The sequence below is a fragment of the Acanthisitta chloris genome, unplaced genomic scaffold, assembly GCF_000695815.1.
Source record: "Acanthisitta chloris isolate BGI_N310 unplaced genomic scaffold, ASM69581v1 scaffold18211, whole genome shotgun sequence".
Taxonomy (NCBI): Eukaryota; Metazoa; Chordata; class Aves; order Passeriformes; family Acanthisittidae; genus Acanthisitta; species Acanthisitta chloris.
Window position 1 is genome coordinate 17591 of NW_008658041.1, and position 22778 is coordinate 40368.

Consider the following 22778-nt stretch of genomic DNA (forward strand, 5'->3'; position numbering starts at 1 on the left):
TCCATGGAAACTGTACTATTCAGTTGCTTTATGTGAGAAACCTTAATCTTCTCTCCTGTACCTTTTTTGCCTGCTTTACTGTGTGTCTTTCACCCTTACCAGTAAGATATCTTCAGCAAAAGTATCCCTTCAGGTTACCAACCTTCACCAGTGCTTTGTCTTTCAACTGTATTGCACAGTGTACTGCAAAAGAATTTTTTTAGCCACATATTAGCTCAGTCTCCTGTGCTTGAGTCTTCTCTAAGCCTTGAGTATTTATGAGTTTTAATGCTAGCAGTGTCTCAAATAAAGTTTTTATTTTTAAAGCTAAGACAAAATATGTACATAAATGTAGAAGGAAAGGGATTTTCTTTCAAAAATATATACAGTTTTCAGTAGGATAATCTCTAACAAATGCAAATCTTGCTTCATTTAGTGCAGTTGTTCACATGAAACTGTTGCAACAGTTGTTGTAAGGTCTCTTCAGGATACTACTTGTTAAATGAAGGATGTGTTTCAAATTCAAAGACTCGCAGACTGGTTGAGGTTGGAAGGGACCTCTGACTGTCATATGGGCTACCTCCACTGATCAACCAGGGCCACTTAGGGCTAGGTCCCCAGGACCCTGTCTAGATGTGGTTTTTAGTATCTCTTAAGGAGGGAGATGCCAAAACCACCCTGAGCAGTCTGTGCCCATTCTTGGTCACCCTCACAGTGAAGGTGTTTCCTTGTCTTCCGAGGAAAACTCATGTGAGCTATGGATGAGTTGGATGACTCTTTAAAAGCTGAGGCAATGGTCAGTGCAGGGCACTTAAGAAACTGTAGAAATTTAAGTACAGGAGTCCTGTTAGAGAAGAAGGCTTATCTTGAGAGAACATGTTCCTCCTCCCTGAAATTCCAACTTTGGACAAAATAAAGTGAAAGTAATGCTCAGCTGTAAGCAGTTTCAAGTGTATAGACTCTTCAGTATGTATAGCACAAGGAAATGTAAGTCCTTAGACTATTCTGCACAAAAAATGGGAAAAAATAGGAAAGGCATGAAAAAACATTGTCACCCACATACAGATGTCTTCTATTTCTTAATGCAAGAATGAATAAGTAGCTTGAAATAATGGGAGTTATTTTTAGAGTCATAGAATCATAGAATATCCTGAGTTGGAAGGGACACACAAGGATCATAGAAGTCCAACTCCTGGCCCTGCACAGGACAGCCCCAAGAAGTTATATGAACTGGGGCAACCATGAGCTATTAGAAACCCAACTCTATTATATCCTGTATCAAACAGGTGAGTTTTCCTGAAAGCTGTTGTCAGCTCAAGAGTGAATTGCTGCACTAGGATTGGAAATGACAGAAGCCAAATGATTTAGAGGTGGTGAAAAAGGTACCTTTTCAGGGAAAACTTGAGCTAAAGAAAAGTGCCTTATCTTGCTGAATGGTTTCAAAGCACAGAATCTCTCAATCAGGACTAATAAAGAAGCCACTGTCTCCTGTGCATCGGTGTGAGAGCACTAAAATGAAATAGACTGTCTAAGAGTGCAATAAATCATATCGGGTCATTGCACTAATGAACAGTTTGGGCCCATACTCTCATTAGCTGGTCTGCAGGAAGAGAGAACTGGTTAAACAGGAAAAGGCCATATGAGAGAAGCTCTTTGCTGGTACTTTCTTGAACTTTTATTGTTGAAGGACACCCTTTAGCTAATTTCAGACCCATAAAAAAAATAAATCTGTTTGGTGATTAGGAACCAGTGAATAAGAGCAGAAAGCTCAAGTGAGTAAAGCCATAAATACCTAAGTCATTGGGATAAGAGCCTGTAAAACTGTCAAAAAGCATTGCTTAAGTGAAGAAAGACAGCCTCTGTTAAGTAGAAGCATTGGTGCTGTCAGCACTATCCATATTCATATATGGAAGGCATATTTTTAGTTTCTTCTGAAAAGGCAAGTGTCTTCTGTTAATAACATCCACTCTTATGTTAAAAGCAGCTGTTTCCTCTGGGTGCACTCCCACCCAGTTTAAAAAAATCTAGGTTTCATTGCTGATACTTAACAATTTGAATATTTATGCTAATCTTTATTTCTTGGAATAAGCTTTCAGACAAGGCTGTTTAAGGAAATGATGTAAATTGTTTCAAAAGTCATTAAGAACCATTTTAAAGAGAGTGTGTGGATGATCACGTGTTTCATTGGGACTTCCTGTGGTTTGGCTTCTCAAAGTGATCTTGCTAAAGCAGAGCAAAATTTTTATCCAGAAAATATTATAACAACTTTATATGTATTTTTACCCATTCCTTCTTTAATATGTGTATCTTTTTTTTTCCTGTGATAGTGACTTGGTTAGTTAATGCCTTTTTCCTTTTTTCATTTCAAGTAAGCAGGTTCAAAAAGAAAGTACTGAAGTTTAATATTGACATATTCTATGGTCCTGTGTGATTTTTTTTTCGAGAGTTTTAGCACTTGAAAGTGTTTTAAACCCAATATAACAGTCTTTTACTGCTTGTTATTTTTCTAAGGGAATGGACTTTACACAAGTGAGAGTTGGTGTTGAAATTAATAAAGGAAAAATAGTTAATGGAAATCTGCAGAAACCAGTTCTCAGCTGGTAATTCTACTGCAAAAAGCAGAAAGTGACAGATAAGCCAGATGTTTAAGGGTAGCATCAAGCTGGAAGGCTGAACTTAGTTTATTCATGTCTTTAAAGTTTGCACTGACTCTTGTCTTCATCACTGCAGTCTGTTTCATGTTGTCATAATTATTTTGCAGCTAAAAATGTTGTATGATTTTACAGAAACTCAGGAAGGACAAAAAAAGGGGTATTTTTCAAAAGTACTTCATTTTCAGAGTAATTATCAAGCAATGCTGCAGTGTTTTCCAAAAAGGTCTGATGCAGTGGACCAAGTAAGAATCTCTTTCAGTACTCAGAGCAGGTTGTGGTGTTGGCTGGGTTGGGTTTTCTTGCACAGGATTGGCTCAGTTGTATACAAGCAGTATATACCTCACAGTCAGGTCCAGAGTTTGTATTTTGACTCTGTGTCTGTGAGAACTGGAGCTGGTGTTGATTTAAGGAGAGCAGATGTTAATGGTGTTTTTCTCAAGCATTCTGTTGCCCAGATAGACATAGCTCATTGTGAGAAAAAGGCAACAAAAGGCAGTAAATCTGCCTGCTCATTATGAAGGGCAACAATAGATTGATTTGTGGTGAAAAAGCAACCATTGGGCTTAGGTATTCTGTGGGTGTGAAATCTGAGTTTTACAGACTGGGTATTACTGCTGTCATTTTTGAGAGCAATTTACTTCTATCTTTACCATGAGAGCTATTGTACATGCAAGGAGAGGTGGAAGATGTTTGTTAGCCTGGATAACACATCATGATAACACAGCTGTATAAAATTCAAAGTGTAAGCAGGTTTTCTTTTCAATAGTAGATGTTTAGATCATTACTTCCTAATCTGATTTTCACGGTTCCTTCTGTATGGCCATTTCTTTCTTATTTCATGTTTTCTGTTAGCATCCCCTCTGCCCACATACCAGATCCGTACTCTGTCTCATGTACGCAGATGAGTGTGCAAGTATGAACCAACACCCTCACGCTTCAAGCCACTGAGTCTAAGAAACAGACAAAAAGTATGTGGAGATCTGCAACCTGACAGCACGAGGGAGGACTCCTCAGTACCACCCTCATAAGCCATAACTACTATGACAAGAATGATGCAGTATTTTTAGATGAAGTAATAGGCCTTTCTCATTAATTTTAGAGAGAAATTTGCACCTTTTGAACCATAGTAGAAAAAGAGTGTATAGAACTGTTTGTTAAAAGATGTACACTGAATTTAACAGCTCTCTTTTAAAAATCTACTTCTCTTTTGTAACCAGTAAATTCTAGATAATTTCTTTTTGTAACAAGGCAATCCTTCTGGTTCAATCACTATTACAATCTGCAGGGGTTTAATGCATATGGAAAATGATAGGATTACGAGAAATCCAATAACAGCAGAGAAGTTTATTTTCAATCCCGATCTCAAGACTGATTTTCTAAGGAAGAAGAAAGAAAACTGTCTGAGGTTTTCTGGCATTTAATGTGGTCTGCTCAGGACTTCTGTTCTTTGATTCTACTAGGTCGTTGCTAATTTGGAACAGAGATGCCTTAGGTCTGTTCTAAACTCATTTAGGCTCTCATGTTGTATAGCCTTTCAAACAAGGCATTGGAAACTTTTTGTCAGGATATTGGCTTTAGCAAAGAACTGGACATGATGTAGTAGTATGTATGTACGGTGAGTGCAATAGCAATTTCCAGAATATTTGCCTCACTGGCACCTGAGATAAAGATCTTTGAGTATTATTCTGTTCCACAGTTCTCTTTTCATGACAGCGTGCTTTGGGCAGTAAGTAACAGTAAGAGTTTTAGGCAAAAAATGTTTCTTAAAATGTTATTTATTTTCTTTTTTTTTCCCCTTTTAAGTCTGAACAGCCCAGTCCTGCCAGTTCCAGCTCCAGTTCCAGTTCCAGTTTTACACCATCTCAAAACAGCAGACAACAAGGTACAGATAAATGAAAAGAAATTGAAAGGAATGTGTGAAATGAAGGGGCCAATAAAAACACATCTGGTGGCATCTCATTACTGCTTTTCTTCTGTCTTTCACTGCCTGAACTGGCCACAGTTTTGTTTTAGAGACTTTTTTTCAGATGTGGCTATAAGGGCAAAACAAAAGGGGAGAAACTGTGTCTGAGAAAAGGGTGTGAAGGTTGTTTATTTTGAAGGACTAAAGGCATGCCAGCCACTTAACAGATGCTGAAGTCAAATGAGCTTCTGTTTCTGAGTTGTCCTTCTTCAGGGTTAGGTAGAATGACACCTAGCTCCACCTGAAACCTTGGAAATGTGTGGCTTCTGGTGAGAAGTCCACGAGTGTTTGTATGTGGCCCCATGTGGGCAGTGATTTTCCCATACTGTTGGGAAGTTCTAAGGCAAAGAGTATTTACTTTAGGTACATGGCATGGGAGGATGGTTGTGAGACTTCCAAGTTTTGGTTTTCTGGCTAGTAATTACAGTTTACTTGGAATTCAGTAAAGAATGCATTTTTCTTCCTGGAGACCTAGCCAAGGCATGTTTTCTGTAAATAAGCTGAGATTCATTCTACATGATCTATTAAACTACTTAGTTCCTGCCTGGTTTCTTTCCTTGCATTTATAAGATTGTACAGCTGATATGTTCCTAATGAGCTTTTGTTTTGTTCTTTGGATAAGAAACATTAAAAAAACAGCCTTTGACTAAACAAAACTGTGTTTGTTTTATACATTTGTATTCCTCAATGGCAGACTTGACTTACGGTTATGATAATACATTAGTGCCTCAGCCAGACTGCTGTTAAATAGATCTATGCATGATGCAAATCTGTCCCACTGCCTTTCAGTAGGTGGCTGGTTCTGATTTTCCAGTGTTTTCTGACATCGTGGCTCCAGGTGAAGGAAAGCAAGAGCTGAAATAAACTGTGGTTGATTTTTACCTGAAGATAAACAGATGCACTTTGTGCTGAAACCCCATTTTCACTCTCATGAAAAACCTCGTTGGTGGTGTGAACTGTCCATTACAAGCCAAAAGAGCTGGATACCCATTTCTGTATCCGTAACCTTATGCTGGACAAAAACCTGTTGACTTAGCATTTCTTCTGAGCATTCTGATCCCATCTAACTTTTCTGGATCAGATAAGTCATAAGACATATCACAGGTTGTTTTTCCATTCTTTATACCTTCTCTGGAATAGATGTGAGATTTTTCCTCTTACATGAACAGCTCTGAAGTACAAGTGGTATATACATCTTCTCTTTTTTTTTTTTGCCACAGTAAATAGTGTTTACTGCTTCTTTCTGGGAGTTTCAGAAGCTGTAGTTAACTAAATGTGTTTGTTGCCCTGGCCATGCATTTGTGCATTCAAGGTATGAAGCACCAGGCATAGAGTGGCATGTTCACTTTGAGTGTTGCTCTCTGGTCAGAACCCACGCTTTTTCCCATAACTAGAAGTTACTTGCTAGGGCCATTGCACATTTTCTGTTGCATTCCAACTCCAGTGCTTATTCGAGTGTCAGAAAACCACAGCATGAACATTTTTCACCTCTTTTTGCATAAGCAGTGGGTTAACCTAAGTTTCTTCAAGTTCTTCTGTCCATGAGGCTTACTCTGATATTTCTGTTTCCTTACCAAGAAAACTTGCTCATGGGCAGACTGCCAAACATGATCCTACACTAAGAGAACTTGTCTGAATGACAGGGTGTTCAATGTCTATGGGACTGTTGGTGATGGATGTATCTCAGGAGTCCAAGTTCATTTTTTATTATTTCTCCTATAAAAGCCCTTTCCCACCTTCAAGGGTCAGATGGTTAGTTATTTGGTCAGATTACAAGTTGTCATTTGCAAATAGCTGAGATCCAAACAGGAATAGAAAATGGAGCGCAGCTTAGCTGCTTCTGCAGATCAGCAGTGGTTGCACGGATGAGAAGCACTTCCATATAGTTCCCCTTTCCTTGTCACCCATACAGATGTCTGGTCACCCTGAAATTTGCCCATCAGTGCTACCGGGTCTTCTTCCCTAGGCTGTGGGAACAGAAAAGAAACCATTACTCTGAACCTGCCCAAACTGTCCCAATGTACAAAGGTTTAGTGCAGCCTTAGTGAGAAATCAATCTCAATATTGGCTTTGAGGTCACTTGCACAAAACAAGTTAAAATGCCTGTGGCCTGAATCTTGCTAGGTCTGGAATAGTCCATAAAGCTGTTCCTTACATGAAGGAACATACCATCTTTGTTACATGTATGGCACTGACTGACAAAGGTCTATCTTCTCTGCCGACAGTGACCAGGGAAGACACTCCTTGGCTCAGTTTCCCCATGAGCAAATAGAGCTGAAAGCTTCATCTCTGAGGCTCGCTTTGGTCATGTTAGTGCTTTGTATTTCTTTGGCTGAAGGAATTACACAACTGTTATAGTAATTGCTGTTCCCACAGCCATTGCTGTTGCTTTTACTTTCTGCTGTGTGTCTCAGATGGGTTATACTTCAGAGTTGGATGTCTCGTGGCATCAGTTTTGCTTCCTTCCCTCTTCTAAGCTGCTTTTGCCCATTCTTGTTTCAAGCAGCTGTAGTTTAACATTTCCTAGATATATTAAATATATTTCTCTTTCTGTAACTGTCTCTTACAGCAAAATAGAGTAAAAATCAAAACAAACCCCAAACTGAGTTTAATGCAGTTTTGTGAGCAAGTTAACTTTTGTGCCTTCTGTTAATACAGGAAAAGTGATAATATGCTGTTGGGTGGGATTTGACCATATCAACATTGGCAAAGTGCTTGGCTCGACCTGAAATTGACCCTGAAATAACAGGAACAGCTTAAGGGAAATACATTAAAAAAACAAGGAGACAAAGACTGCCTTGGTCAGTACGAGGTGGACAGAATGATTTGTTAGACCCAGCTTCTCAGTACATGGATTAATCTAACAAATGTACTATTACTGGTGAATATGCCTCTGTAGATCTTTACTCACATATAATACCCTTCGAGAGGGCAAGAAATGCTAAACCCCAGCAATGCAAAGTAATTGTGCTTCTAGCAGTAATACAGTAATAGTCAATTGCTGCTGGCAAGATGGCATTTTTACTTACTTCAGCTATGGTCCAGGGGCCTGATCGTTCACATACTTGAACATATGAGTTGCTTCACTGTCATGAGTAAGTTTATTCAAGCTGAGTTGCTTGTGTGAGTGAATAATTCATGGATAAGTCCCTGCAGCATAAGCCCCCAGTGCATTACTTCATTTGTTTAATGTTTAAGATTCTTCCCTCTCAACACTGTGTGGGGAGGGTAGTTTTTTATCATCCACAAGGCTGGGTGAATTGCCCAAAACACTGCAAAGTGAACTTCATTGTGTATTTTGTTTCAGGTCCATTGAGGTCTATAATGAAAGATCTGCATTCAGACGATAATGAAGATGAATCAGATGAAGCAGATGAGAAGGACAATGATTCTGAGTTGGAACAACCTGTAAATACACGAGGAGGAAGCAGGAGTCGCAGGTGAGTGTCTTGTGATTGCTAGTAGCCTGGCGGTCAAGACAAAGTTCTTGTCAGTAGTGAAATGGGGTCTGATCTTCTCAAAGAGTGCTGAGTAGCAACTGGGCAGAAAATTCAGACTCTTTTTAAAGCATATGAAGGTAAAAGAGCCTGTTCTGAAACTAACAGAATTAGCCATTTCTGATACAAGCTCTTCCTGTACTAATCCATATGGTTACGATGATCCTCATTCATTTGACTGTCCTTGGTTTCATGCCGTTGACTTGAGGGGAGGAGTCATAATTACTTTCTGGCATAAATTAGTGAAAATTAAGTCCTTCAATTGCCAGATGAGCTATTCTATACATAGCATCATCACCAGAGCTCTCTGCTTACCAGTTTTAGATTAGATTGTTAAATTGGGTCAGAATCAATGAAATTTGAATTTCAAGTAATTTCTCCACTGCATGCAGTAGATAATGTGTAAAAGTGCATCAGAAGGTAAAGCAAACATCTGTCACAGAAGCTACTTTATTAAAAAAGCTTCTGCATCCTATGCAACCTTCAGAGGCATTCCAAAAATCATCCATTGGGCAGCTTGAAGCTCCATCCTAATGATGTTGAAGGTTATGGAAAACCTGAAACAGTCTCTCTCAAACAATTTTCATACTAGGTTCTTTATCTGATTCTGAGGGTTTTGCAGTTCCTGCACAGCATCTGAGTGCCAGTGTCAGCTACTTCTTAAATAGGATGGCAATAGGAAGACATTAATGAATGTCAGCTGCTTCCCTGATGCACTTTAGGAGCTGCAATCAAGGAGGAAAAGACCAAGAAGACTAGCAGTTTGAGAACTTGTTTGTGCCAGTGATTTTGTAAAGGATTGTTTCAAGCTCAGCTTGTCTCCAAGTGAGGCAATTTGATTTCAGGTTTATAATGAAACCTTAATTAAGGTGATGTTTCTCTACCTTCTTTTTATCCCAAATAGCTAATATCTTTTTCTTCAGCAAAAAAATATTCCCTGTTGTTCCTAAGTAAAAGACAAGTGAGCTGGGCTTTTTCACGTGGCCTTTACTGAGATGCTAAGTTTTTCAATTTTAGCCAGAAAAAGGTGTGTTATTTATGACAAGAAACCAGGAACTTTTCAGTGAAATACTTGTACAGGTGGGAAGTACAACTGTCTAGAAAACTTCTAGAAGAGCAGAAAGGTATCTCTAGAAACCGTTTTCCTACTTCCACATAGCTGTGAACTGAGCTATGGACTAATTCAGTCGGGAGCAGCAGTTTAACGTTCTTGCTATTTAACCATTCCTGTAACATTAGCTGCTGTTAACTGGATGCTTCTTCTCAGCCAAGTGCAGGCAGGCAGCCTCCTTCTCTGTGCTACAGAGGGCTTCTTCCTGAGTGCAGCCCTGCTCAGATGCCTCTCTTCCATGTGATCGTGATTAATCATAGCTTGGTTAGCAGGAATTAATCATTCTAAGTCTCTACCTCAAAGTACAAGTTTGGTTCACTTCTATTGACAGACCTTTGTCTCAAGGTATAATCCTTTGGCTCTTTTTTTTCCATAGGGTTAGTCTGAGTGATGGCAGTGACAGTGATAGCAGTTCCAATTCCTCACCTCGACGTCATGAACCAGCACCATCCTTACTGAAAACCAACAACAGCCAGGTAAAGTCTAGACCGTGTCTTATGAAGAGTGACTGAAGGAACTGGGTTTGTTTAGCCTTGAGAAGAGGAGACTCAGGGGTGACCTCATGGCTCTCTACAACTGCCTGACAGGGGGTTGTAGAGAGGTGGGGGATGGTCTCTTCTGCCATGCCTACAGCGAGAGGACAAGAGGGAATGGCCTTAAGATGAGACAAGGGAGAGTCAGAGTAGATACAAGAAAAAAAAATTTCACTGCTAGGCTCATCAGGTGCAGGAATAGGATGTCCATGGAGGTGGTGGAGTCACCATCCCTGGAAGTGTTTATGAGGTGTCTGGATCTGGTGATGGATGATATGGTTTAGTGTTTAGGGGTTACAGTAGAGTGCCAGGTTAATGGTTGGACTTGATCACCTTTAAGGTCTCTTCCAACCTTGATGGTTTTATGATTCTGTGATTCAGGATTCATAAATGCATTTTAGGTTAGTATTAACAGGAGACATAGTTCACATTAAACTCAGGAGTTTATTCATTCATCTCTTCCCCTCTCTTCTCTCAGTGTTTATGTAGAAGATACAATATTTTTCACTCCACTAGAAGACACAGTAGTTTTTACTTCATGTCAGAGTACTCATCCCAGATTTGTAGGAGCTAGCATTATTTTTTTTTGAAGTAGGAACAAAGGGTAGTTGTGTTTCTGAAAGAAAAGAAATTAAATTTCCTAGGGTAAAAGAATACTTCAGGGAAAAATGAGAATTAGAGTTTGGGAGTTACCTTACCCCCAGATGCTATAAAGTAAGACTCTCTAAATATTAAATTTAATCATAATTATTAAAATACATAATTTGTCAGTTATTTTAAGGAGCCATTATTAATTCCCAGTGTCAGTTGTATTATACATAGTCATAACATTTGCATACTGGCAATAAATGGCTGCTTATAGTTTTGACATAGTTAGAGTAGTGTCTACATATGTTAACAAAAGCTTGTGGTTTAGATGGTGAGTTTCATGAGTGAATCTTTTCTATATCTCTTAGGTTAACTGCTTCAATTATCTGTCAGAAAGTATTTAGTTGACCTTGTGTTTCTATTAAGGTTTCCACTAGAGGCTGTAGTGCAAATGCAAAATATTATAATTCATGTCAGTTAAGTTCAAACACACTGTGGAAAAAAAACCTCTAGTAGTGCTTGGTACACAGAGAGAAAGTGATTCTTTGTCCAGAAAACATTCCCATTATCTACCAGAAACACTGTAGGCTTTTCTAAGTTATCTGTACAGAAGTTACAAGTTTTTAAGAGAGTCTTTTAGGCAAAGAAAGCTAACTATGAGGATGAAGAATACTGCATTTACTGGACACATAAACACAAGAAAAATAAATCACCAGTCTATGGCTTACTGTTTAATGAAGACTAATTTCTGCAGAGGCAATGTTATTGTTAAGTATTTCTAAGTCTCAGTATCAGCAGCCCACTCAGTCACATCTTCTGTGTTTCTTTGCATTTTGGTGATCTAAGAAGTGATCTACCCAAACAATGGCTGTGTGACGGCTGAAATTGGATGTCACATACCTTCTTCCACTTATGTAGCTCAGCTGAATTTTATAATCAAGCTGAAAATCAGAAATTTAGAGAAGCATTGTGAGAATTCAAATTCTATGGACTGTAGCCACATTTGAAATCTCTGCTTGGTAGCATAGTGCTGCTTGCCAGGATGATGCTTTTGACTGATGAAATCAGGTTTGTGTTGACTAAGGTTATTCATAAAACTAAAGAGCTAAGATAGAGTTAGTATTCATATAAGCTTGCTCAGGTGTGATTCGTGCTGTGTCTCATCTGAACAAAAGCACTTAAGATACTAGATTTCAACTACACAGCAAGAGCACTGTAAGGAAGCAACTTTTTCAAATACACTGTGCACTTGACAAGGTTTTGTTTGAAAGCAAGAACTTTCTTCCTGTAAAAACAATAAAACCATCTAAAAGGTACTGGATCCGTGACTGGTGGTCTGGGTTTTGGTTTTGTTGGGGTTTTTTTTCCAAAATAAGACTTCCTCCACTGGCCTAAACAGCAGTAACCCCAGGGAGTGTTGCATAGAAGAACTTGGATTTTTCTTCCTAAAAGTGTGTTTTGATTTCTGGCCGTGGGTCACTCTTGGCTAAGTAAATCTTTGTGTAAGGTTAACTCAGATCTGCAGTCACTATATAGGGAGATAGTGCCTGCTGTATTCTTATGATGCTGGTCACCCTGGGGAGCATATATGCCATTTGTAATTTTATACCAAGGGAAGTAGAAATGAGAGGGGACTTGGAGATAACTGTCAGTGAGGCTTCTTTCTAGTCTAGAAGACTTGTTTTTACCAGCCTTATTTCCTTGTTTTATTTGCTGAGTTTTGTCTTGTGTTGTGACTGTTCGGTGTAGTTTTGGAATTAATCTTGCTCGTCATGTTAGTCTTACTTACATTGAAATGTGGAATAGAATCTCCCATCATCTGCAATTATTCAGCTTTCTTTGATGTTTCTCAGAAGAACTGGTTAAATTCCAGGTTAGGAATGACATAGTGATTTTTTTAAAGCTATTTTTAGTGGAAAAAAATTGGGAGAGCAATCAACAGTTCTTTTACCCCCAGATATTTCTCACTTTCAACCTAAGAGTTTCGTATTAAACAGGGTGTCCTACTACTTGTTGACATGCACCTCTTGACCGTGGTCCAGTACTGGATGAAGCATCCTTGGTTTGTGTCTGTGGTAGTAAATGGATTTGAATGGCATTGAAGGAAAGGTACCATGTACCATATAAGTGCAAAGGAAATTGCTGTCAATCACTTTTTTTTTTTTCCTGTTACAACTCGTGGTCATTTCAAAGACTTTCAAAATCTGTATTGTTGAAGAAAAGAGATAGCTGTGAGGGGAAAAGAACAGGAAAAATACATTGATCACGTGACATTTCAGAGGCACTGGAGAGACCCTCAGCATCATTTTTTATCTGCAAGATCAGACTTCTTATCCTACCAGCATGCCAAAGATAGGAAAAAAGCATAGAGAGGCCTTAAGTGACATGAAATTAGTTCTTTTAAGGATTAATAGTATCAATATCACCTCATTCCAGAAGCTCAGCATTTTTTGCTGTAAGCTGCTTTTTATTCTGAAAAAAATATAAGTAGGTTATATGGATTAAAGAGTGAAAAGCTCAGTTTTGAGTTTGTGTTATTAACCGATAGCAGAATTTTCTGTATGTAATTGTATCCAATGATGCATTTAATTTTTACAGCATTTTCTTTCTTTTCCAGATTTTAGAAGTGAAAAGTCCAATAAAGCAAAACAAATCTGATAAACAAATAAAGAATGGGGATTGTGATAAGGTAAATAAGAATGGGGTAACAATAAACTACTCCAAAATATGATATTAATGTATTTACTAAACACCAACCTTTGTTAGTGAATGAAAACTTTATCACATCTTTACTTTGGGTTCCTTTAGGTGCAAATCTTTCTGTTTTGGGTTTTTTTTTTCCTTCTGTAATTCTTTCTCCTTCTGTCATATTTTGAGTTTTTTCCCCCTTCTGTTCAGTATTCGTGGTGATTAAGCAGATGTCACAAGTTGGGAATCTGCCATCTATTATTTATTTTATCTACTCTCCACCATAAGTTTGCATGGAGCTTCACATAGAAAGTGATAATTTTTGTAGATGAGAATTCACAGAGGTATTCCTAGATAATATATGAATCAATGATAAAAATAAAACCCAATCATATATTTTCCAGAATCCTTTCTGAAGACTGTGCACTAGGAAGTGGCAGTGTAATTTAGCATGTTAATTAGTGAAGCAACTGTTACCATTTAACAGTGAGAAAGACCGTTTTGTTTAATGTCATGTCAACTAGCCATGGGGAAGAGCTCTAAGTCCTTATGTGAGTGAACATAGCACAATTGCCCAGTGTGGACAAGTTCCTCTGAAGGTTCATATTTTACTGGTATTAGTGTCACCTTCGTGATAACACGAGGCAAGAGATGAAAGCTGCAGTATCTGTTGCTAGATATTTAGTGCTCTGAGCCATATGCTTTTCGGTTTCTTAAGTTGGGTGCCATATCTCTCTCTGCTTAAAAGAAAAATAAAAGGTTTTTGATGGCTCAGGCTGAAGGAGAAAGTTGATAACTGGGTGGAGAGGTGGAACATGTTTGACATCCCAGGAGGGAGGCAGTGGAATTTATCACTGGATTCATCTTGCTTGGTATTTTTCCCCTTACATCTCTCTGTTGACGCAAAAGAAATCATTATATAACTTTAGAGAAAAAGAAAGATCTGGTTGTGAGTCTCTGAGTTTGGTTCTTGTGTGGAAAGGTGGGAGATGTTTTCTAAAGGTGCTGTTTTGGCATGAACTGCTGCAGCATGGGTCACTCTCCACAGGGTGCAGTCCAGTCCCTCAGGAACAGCTCCAGCATGGGTTCCCCACAGGATCACAGGTTCTAACAGGAAACCTGCTTCGGCATGGGGTTCCTCTCTCCATGGGTCTGCAGGTCCCTGGCAGAAGCTGCTCCATCACAGGCTTCCCACGGGGTCACAGCCTCCTTTGGGCATCCACCTGCTCCACCATAGGTCTCCTCCACAGGCTGTAGGAGCTCAGCTGCTTCACCGTGGTCTTCTCCACAGACTGCCAGGGGATCTGCAGCTTCAGCACCTGGAGCACCTCCTCCCCATCCTTCTCCACTGACCCTGCTGTCTGCAGAGTTCCATGGGCTTCAGGGAAATCTGCTTTTGCTGCCTGGAGCATGTCCTCCCCCTCCTTCTTCACTGACTTTGCTGCCTGCAGGGTATCACAGAGGCACTACCACCATCACAGATGGGCTTTGACCTGCAGCAGGTCCAACTTGGCATTGGCTCTGTCAGACATGGGGGAAGCTTCTGGCAACTTCTCACAGAAGCCACCCCTGTAGCACCCCCACTGCCAAAAAAACTGGCCATGCAAAACAACTGCACCAATCTTTTGATGCTTTTTACCACAGTTGAGATATAGACATTATCTTCTGAGGCAAATGACTAGCTATTAAGATTTATCAGCATGGAGTATCTTAAAAAAACCACAAAAAGGTATATTTGGGTTGTATAAGCTAGAGAAAGCCAGACTGCTAAATAAGAGAATATAGTTCAAAGAAGAGCTTGGTCTCACCTGGCGTCCTGTGTGCAGTTTGAGTGCCACAATCTAAGAAGTATATGAACTGCTGGACAGTGTCCAAAGGAGGCTACAAAGATGGTGAAGGGCCTAGAGGGGAAGGTGTATGATAAGTGGCTGGAGTAACCTGGTCCGTTCAGCCTGGAGAAGAGGAGACTGAGACTTCATAGCAGTCTACAGCTTCCTCATGAGGGGAAGTGAAGGGGCAGCACTGATCTCTGCTCTCTGGTGACCAGTCCAGTGCCCAAGGGAATGGCATGGAGCTGTGTCAGGGGAGGGTTAGGTTGGATATTAGGAAAAGGTTCTTCCCCCAGAGGGTGTTTGTAGCATTTTTCACTCAGACGGTGTTTGGGCACCAGAACTGCTCCCCAGGGCAGTGGTCACAGTCCCATGCCTGACAGAGTTCAAGAAGCATTTGCAAAATGCTCCCAGGCACATGGTGTGTTTCTTGGGGGTGGCCCTGTGTGCAGGGCCAGGAGTTGGACCTGATGATCCTAGTGAGTCCCTTCCAACCCAGGGTATTCTATGATTCTAAGATTTAAAATACATTTTCTGTTTGTATTGTTTTTGAAGACATTGAAGTTTATGAAATACATAGCTATGACTTAATTAACAAGTTGTTTATGGTGGGGGGGGATTTGTTTCTAGGCATATCTCGATGAACTAGTAGAGCTCCACAGAAGATTAATGACATTGAGAGAGAGACATGTACTGCAGCAGGTGAGGAGCACTCTCATGCAATATCACAGTGTGCTCATTGAAGTTGTGAAGTCACGTCTACTTTCTTACCTTCATCTAAAACTCCATAATCAGGTTTAATAACCTTCAAGCCTGTATAATCCAGATAAGCCCATTACCTCTTACAGTGCAGCTTTAGGGAATTTTTTGCATGTACTTTAAATTATGCTGTCACACTAGATGATAAATTTTTAAAAAATGCCTGAGCTGAATTTTTCAGTATGTTAAGAAACATTTTTGTGTTTCTTAGCATACTGTTCAATAATTATGAAACAGGATGGGAGAATGGATACAGCTGTGCACCCTGACTTGAAAAAATCTTGTTGCTTTCTCCTGAAAAATGACTGGCCTTTTCCCAGAAACACAATGTTTTTTTCATGACAAGGAGAAAACCTGGAATTCAAAGCAAAACCCACTTTGAGGAAAACCATAATATATTCATTGAGTCTTCTGAAGTCCGGGAACAAGTCAAATATGAAAATGTGCAAACCAAGAAAGTTCCAGATTTATTGAAAGTTTATGCATTAGTAAGAACGAAGAATGTTATTCTTGGCTTTGGGTGGCATTGTCAGGTACTATTGGATTACAAATTGTGAAGATTAACCAATAAGCACTGTCACAAAGCAGATGTAATTGTAGCACAGATCATTTATTATGCTTAGTGCAATTACATCCCAGTTGTGGAAATGTTGCAAAGAGGGAAATTTTTATGACTTCTAAATGATTGCAATCACTTGTCTAATTTCTCAACTACGTGTGTTAAAAATACTTTGCAAGCCACAGCACTAATCTGTTTATTAGTTCAGGCTCAATATCATGAGTAAAGATGATGAAATTATTGAGAGATCAGTGGAAAAGCAGACCTTCATTAAGGATGTTCTTAATGAAAGAAGAATTCCATTAGCTTTGTCAGATTTCCTGTTAAAACACACAATGATGCATGTTGATTATCCTTCATCTTTCATGTACTGTTGCCTCCCAAGTTTCCTTTTCCTAAAAAGGGAACCAAAGCATGCTTTCAGAATGGTGGCAGAAGAACATTTGTATCTGCATTGGGAAATTAATGTGCAGGAGGCTAAAAGGTAGGAATTGCAACACCACGTCCACTTTGCATGATTCAGTAATTCCTAAAGAGTTCACATAAAAATTGAATCTGAAAAAGCCACTGTACTCTAAATTCACATCCTAGCTTTGCTTCCTGAGCATTTGCTTGCCCAGTTATCCAAGGCATAGCTTCCAAATGGTATCACATCTGGTAGACTTCTGTAGCCAGTATTATGCCATTACCAGCTGTTGGTACAGAACTGATCCACTGTCCCAGGCTGCAGCTTTCCCTAGGGCTGCATTGACAGCCTGCAGAGCACAGGGCTTAGGTGGCTTCGTGTGAAATTTTGGAAAAGAAAATCAACTTCAAAACCATTTATGTAAAGCAAATATAAAAACCAGCAAGAAGCCTTTTTTTTTTTTTCTCCTATGAGGGTTCTCTAGAAGTGGAGTAGAGTCCTGGGGAGACTGTGCTGTCTCCATCCTTGGAGCTATTAAAATCCTGACAAGATTAGCCTGGAGCAGCCAGATCTGACTCCACAACTGACCCTGCTCTGGGCAGAGGCTGGGACTAGCAAAATTCCTTCCAACTGGAAGCCTTCTGTCATCTTAAGAAATATTTTCCAAGCAAATAAGGTGGTTCGAGTTGAACCTGTTATTCTCTTTCTCATCTAGTAGCATTTAGGTGTATTTGGTAGGGAAGAAATATTTACCTTTGTTAGAAAAATTATGGGTTTGTCCGCTAAGCCTTCTTCATTCTGATATTAGAGTACTATTATAATATGCTTTGTGGGAAGTTACTAAAATAAGGACAAACTGTGTGAAAAGAGACATAACTGAGCTGGAAATTGAGAATATCCTATTCTTAGTAAATGAAAAATAACAGTGTATTCTTGTGCATTTTAATTGACCTTTTCTCTTGAGAGTATTTATCAAACCAGAGAAAGTATTTATTCACCACCTTTGCCTCACAAATTACACGAAGAGTATAATTTTAATACTGTAATCCATGATTACTTATATATATTATTACTTATATTATTGAAGTTAAGTTGATGCAGAATTGATGTTGCCTTTTTTCCTTGGGGAGGATTTCCGTATGGCTTAACAGCTATCTAGTTAATGTAAAATACTTCCAGTGTGCATAGAAATTACAAAGGCACAGAGCTGAGAAATTTTTTAGGAATGAATGTGAAACTTCTAGACCAAGAAATACAAGTATATAGAGACAGTAGGAAGTATGAAGGTCAGAAGCGCAAGGGGCAACACTGCAGATGGAGGTGGTGGTTACTGCATGAGAAGAGGGAGTGAGTCCAAAAATCTGACAGATATGTAGACAACTGCGAGTTTTAAAGGTGGTGGTGGTATTGAAGGGGAATACTGGTGGAGTCGTGTTCCTGAGCAGTGGTTATCATCTCTTTAGTTTATGCTGGGGCAGGTAATAATCTCATGCACTTGTCCAAGTCTGCTACCCACAGACTTTGAGGGAATTTTTAGAGAAGGGACTTGCCAGAGAACAATGATGGCATTGATAATGTAAAAGAACGGGCTTTTGAAATGTACTGAGGGACATGAAAAGGACTTTTTTTTTTTTTTTTTTGCAATCTCAGTTGTTACCAAGACCATAGGCATGACAGCAAACAGGAGTGCAGCCAAGTTGGGGATGAGAAAAATGTATCTGTTTGAGAATGTGGCTCTTTCCCAAGAGAGGCATTTCTCTTTGAGACACTTTGTTAAAGGAAGCTGAAAAAGGAAGGAGAAGGCAGGAGAGATGTGATACTGTACTGCAAGTGCCTAGATACATAGAGAAGTATTTCTGATGTAAAATGATACTTACAGATATCTAAGAATTGCCCAAGAGGGAGAAGGCATGTGCTAAAGAACTTTTGACCAAAAAATTAGTCCTGTGCCAATCACCTGAGCAATTTTTATACTAATATTGGGCTATGGCTAGACAGAACTAGGTCTGAAATTACATTTTAAAAATAAGTCTCTCCTACCTCTTTCACTGTGAAGGGTTGGAATTAACAGTCCTGAGAATTTTTTTGTCCTTAACTCTGTGATTTTCAGTGAAATAATAGGGATAACTGAGTCTGCAAACAGATGTTAATGCTGTATGTCCAATATCCAATATACTCAAATTTGCCTGGCTAAGGCTGGGTTCCTAACTCTGCATTTTCAGTACAGATAATGTTAGCATGACCCCCATGAAAGGCAACAACACTTCTAGTAAGGCTTTGGCTCTTATTTTGAGGCATCAGAATTCAAATCTTCAGCTGGTGAAAAATCTCCTGAAAGTAAGTTCACTAGGCAACAAAGGCATAAGGAAGAAATTGAGAGTATCCAGCATGGCTGAAAATTACATTGCTCATGTCCACAAGGTGCTTAACTTCAGATGGCAACTATCTTCCGAGAATTTTCTGCCAGGGGCAGCTTGGAGGTCTGGAAACTATCACATGGCCTAAAACCCTCCATAAATTGAAAAATGACTATGTCATTAGTTGCACTTTGGCTTCCTTAAACAAACACACTCATTTGCTTGTTTAAAGGCTGATAAATAGTTATACTATGATGGATAATGATGAAACTGAGCTGTAGAGACATTATGTAAACAGAGATGTAATTTACAGCAGAAAAGCAAAGCTTACTACAGCAGGAACAAATGGGATATTTTCATTCTTTTCAGCCTGAGCTCTCAGAATAAAACATTTTAATGCTGTGCTTTTAATGTTAGAACTGTCAGACTTCCTAGCAACTAATCTCAACCTTTTATTCTTTTTTAAGTATTTCTGAATAGCACAAGGATGCACATGCTAATACTGTAAGTCATGAATTGCTCATTGACAGGCAGGTGTTTTTCATTGAGCTATCTGGATTTATCTTGATACATTTTTGTATATCCATTAAAACATTTGGGGTTCATTTCAGTCTGATTTGCCAGGTGCCCAGACATAGTGGCTGTATTTCTTGAGGGCTGGATGAGGGATATGTTTAAAATGTTTATATTTCCCTTGATCTAGAGCTTAAAAGCCCAAAGCAGAGTCTGATCAATAAAAGTCCTTATCCATTTCTTAAAATATGCAGTGCTGTTTTAAACTGCATGTGTTAACACTTTTGTGTAATCTTCGTTTCTAAAATCAGTTATATTGCACTGGGGGTTATGAGGGGTCGTATTCTCCTACAGTAACTCATGGAAGCATTAGACAGGATTGTTCAATGTAGCTCCATCTTCCTGGCCTCCACTTCTCTAAACTTCTTGTGCAGTCATTTATTTGTCACAGAGTGAATATCCAGAGACCAAGCCAGAGGTTAGATCCCAAACTTCGCGAAAAGAGGATGAATTGACTCCTTACCTCAGCTTGTCTCTTAGATGAGACTCAAGAGAGTGCCAGAAATTATCATGACAATACATACCAAATTTTTCTTCTGGGAACAATCAGTTTTGTCCCATTTGATTTTTACTTTTTTTGTTATTGTCAATTGCAGAACAGTAGGAGATAGAAAAGTGTTACAAGAATCTGTGAATCAACAAGTTGGCAAATGAAGTTGGTCAGTTTAGTTTAAAAATTCCCATATGGAAAAAAAATTGCAACCAAGAGGCTCAGATTTAAATGAAAGTGTTAATAAGAGCAAGATTTTTCCTAAGTCCTCTCAGAGTTTTCAACAGCTGCAAAACAAATTAGACAGATTTTATTTTTACCTTTTTCCAATCTGGAAAATAGGAGGTGATTCAAAAGGAAGATTTTTACTGTCACAGGCATTTCCCTTTTATTATTTTATCTTGTTTCCATTCTGTTTGATCTATCCTGGGCTGCCTGACAATACACAGTAAGTTATTTCATTTTTCTTCTGTGATCTGAGAAGAAGAACTATCTGGTTATATAATGAAATGGAGAGTGGAAAATTACAAACTGTTTAGTTGGATTCATTGTTCTTTGTCAAACTGGTGTATTCTTACCAGATTTGTCATTTTAAGATACACTCTCTAAGCCGTATGTGCATACATCTGTATCTCCTCCAGCTGTGGAGAAGGAATTACAGTCAGAACAAGCAAGTTATATCTCGCAGTAGTGTTTCAGTGGAGGTATGTGTGGAAGCCCAAGAACTAAAGGGGCTTCAAATTGAAGGTTGCAAACAGGATGTTGGACCTCACCTGAGTGCCACACAAGGGATGGTTGAGTGAGAAGAGCAGCAATGTTCTGCCAGTCCACCCCATCCAGAGGCTTCTTCTGGCTTGAGTGACTTTCTGTGTGCTGTCCTGGGATGTCTGTCTCTTGGAACGAAACAGCACGTAAGAGATTCATAGCCATGGTGTGTTGGCACTGTGTTAGCCTTCTCTGACCAACAATGCTTTGACTTTCCAAGATCTTTAATGTTTTTTCCAGGCAGGTGCGTATACTAGAACTTATCATACCTGGAGTTACTTTTTTACAGCAATTCTGTGTTGCATATGACCACTCTTTAAAAATGTAGACTACAATTCAGAGGGTAAAAATGTCACAAGGCTCAAGTTTGATATGTATGGTTGGTTTGACAGAATCATAGAATGGTCAAAGTTGGAAGGGAACTCTGAAGCTCACTGGGACATGTAGAGCCAGTTGCCTGGGTCTATGTCAGGTGACTTTGGAATATCTCCAAGGATGGAGACCCCACAACTTCCCTGGGCAGCCTGCACCCATGCGTGGTCACCCTCACAGGAAGAAAGTGTTTCCTGATGTTCAAAGGGAACCTCCTGTGTTTCAGTTGGTGTCCATTGGCCCTGGTCCTGTCACTGGGTACCACGGGAAAGAACCTGGCTCTGTGTACTTTAAACCCTCCCTTTAGGTATTTGTACACATTGACAAGTTCTACCCTGAGCCTTTTCTTCTCAAGACTGAAGAGTCCCAGTTCCCTGACCCTTTGCTCATAGGAGAGTTTAGTTCTCAAGAACTCCGAACAGCTCTTTGTTTCCTATTCAAATGAAAGCTATGATTATAGATTAAATAGTGACCAGAAAAACTGATGTTATGTCATTGGTAGGAGTTCTTCATAGTTGATTTGGCTAAAAAAAGTCAGATTTAAGTGTGTTAGTCAAGAAATAAGTGTTAGTATGTGAACTAACAGTTCTTGTGAGAGCTCTTGAATATATATTTTGTTTGATATGGACTAGACTCTGTAAGGATTTATTTCCTTCCTTTGTTTGCAGAAAGACTTATGCCAATGATTTCCTAATGTAACCTGCTTAGCAGCTATGCACACCGTAAATATTCCAGAGATCTATGTCTTTTGGGTTGTTTTTTTAATAATTTGTTTGGGTCTTTTTTTACTTTTTGACTTAGAAAATATGCAGATTTAACATTTGAAAAATATATTGTCAATGGTAATGTTTGCTGGAAGAGCAGATGGATAGGCTGACGTTATGGCTGATGATGATCTAAAAAAAAAAACCCCTAAACAGCCGAGGTACTGTAGTCTGGACAAAGTTAAGGTCAGAAAGGAAATGAGTGATAAGCACAGTGGTTTAACCTGCAAGTATTGGTGCAATTGGGTTCAATTTATGCCTTTCGTATGATACTTGTTGGCATGTTAATGTGTTCACTGGGCATGTGAAACTTCTGGAATTTTCAAATGCACTGTTTCTTTCCTTTCAGATAGTAAATCTTATAGAAGAAACTGGACACTTTCATATCACAAATACAACCTTTGACTTTGATCTTTGTTCACTGGACAAAACTACAGTCCGTAAACTACAGAGTTATCTGGAAACATCTGGAACCTCCTGAGGATTCAGCATCTGGCTGCATCAGAAACTGTTCTTTAAATGCATAATGATGCAACCAAAATGGAGAGAAAAAAAGAAGCAACCCTCTTAAGCTTTTATTTTTCCTTAAAGCCAGTCATCATCTCTTGATAAGGGAGAGGAAAAGTGACAAGACTCAGAGGACCACTCCTCTCAAGAAGGAAATGCTCTGGAAGAGTTTGCCTGGATAGCCTTGAAAAAACAAACACACAAAACAACAAACAAAAATACTTGTTCTCAATGAATGTGTATGATATCATGTATCTCTCTCCGTGGTGTTCCAGTCCATGAGGTGAATGCATGTTCAACACACTGCCTTATTACATAACTGATCTATTTATTATTGCATACATGTATCCTAAAGTCGATGAGTCATTGAGTGACACTACCAGA

The 22778-nt window shown here is 39.1% G+C and overlaps 1 protein-coding gene across 1 annotated transcript in view; it reads left to right on the top strand.

The window, feature by feature from the left end:
• Positions 1-22368, top strand: part of MLLT3 (myeloid/lymphoid or mixed-lineage leukemia (trithorax homolog, Drosophila); translocated to, 3) — a gene marked incomplete at its 5' end in the record, with an annotated part of 35278 nt that extends 12910 nt beyond the window's left edge. The window contains 6 exons of the mRNA XM_009084971.1: positions 4437-4515; positions 7904-8036; positions 9581-9680; positions 12943-13014; positions 15473-15544; positions 22237-22368. Coding sequence (XP_009083219.1) covers positions 4437-4515; positions 7904-8036; positions 9581-9680; positions 12943-13014; positions 15473-15544; positions 22237-22368 — 588 coding nt within the window. The remainder of the gene's footprint in view (positions 1-4436; positions 4516-7903; positions 8037-9580; positions 9681-12942; positions 13015-15472; positions 15545-22236) is intronic.
• Positions 22369-22778: the final 410 nt, after the last annotated feature.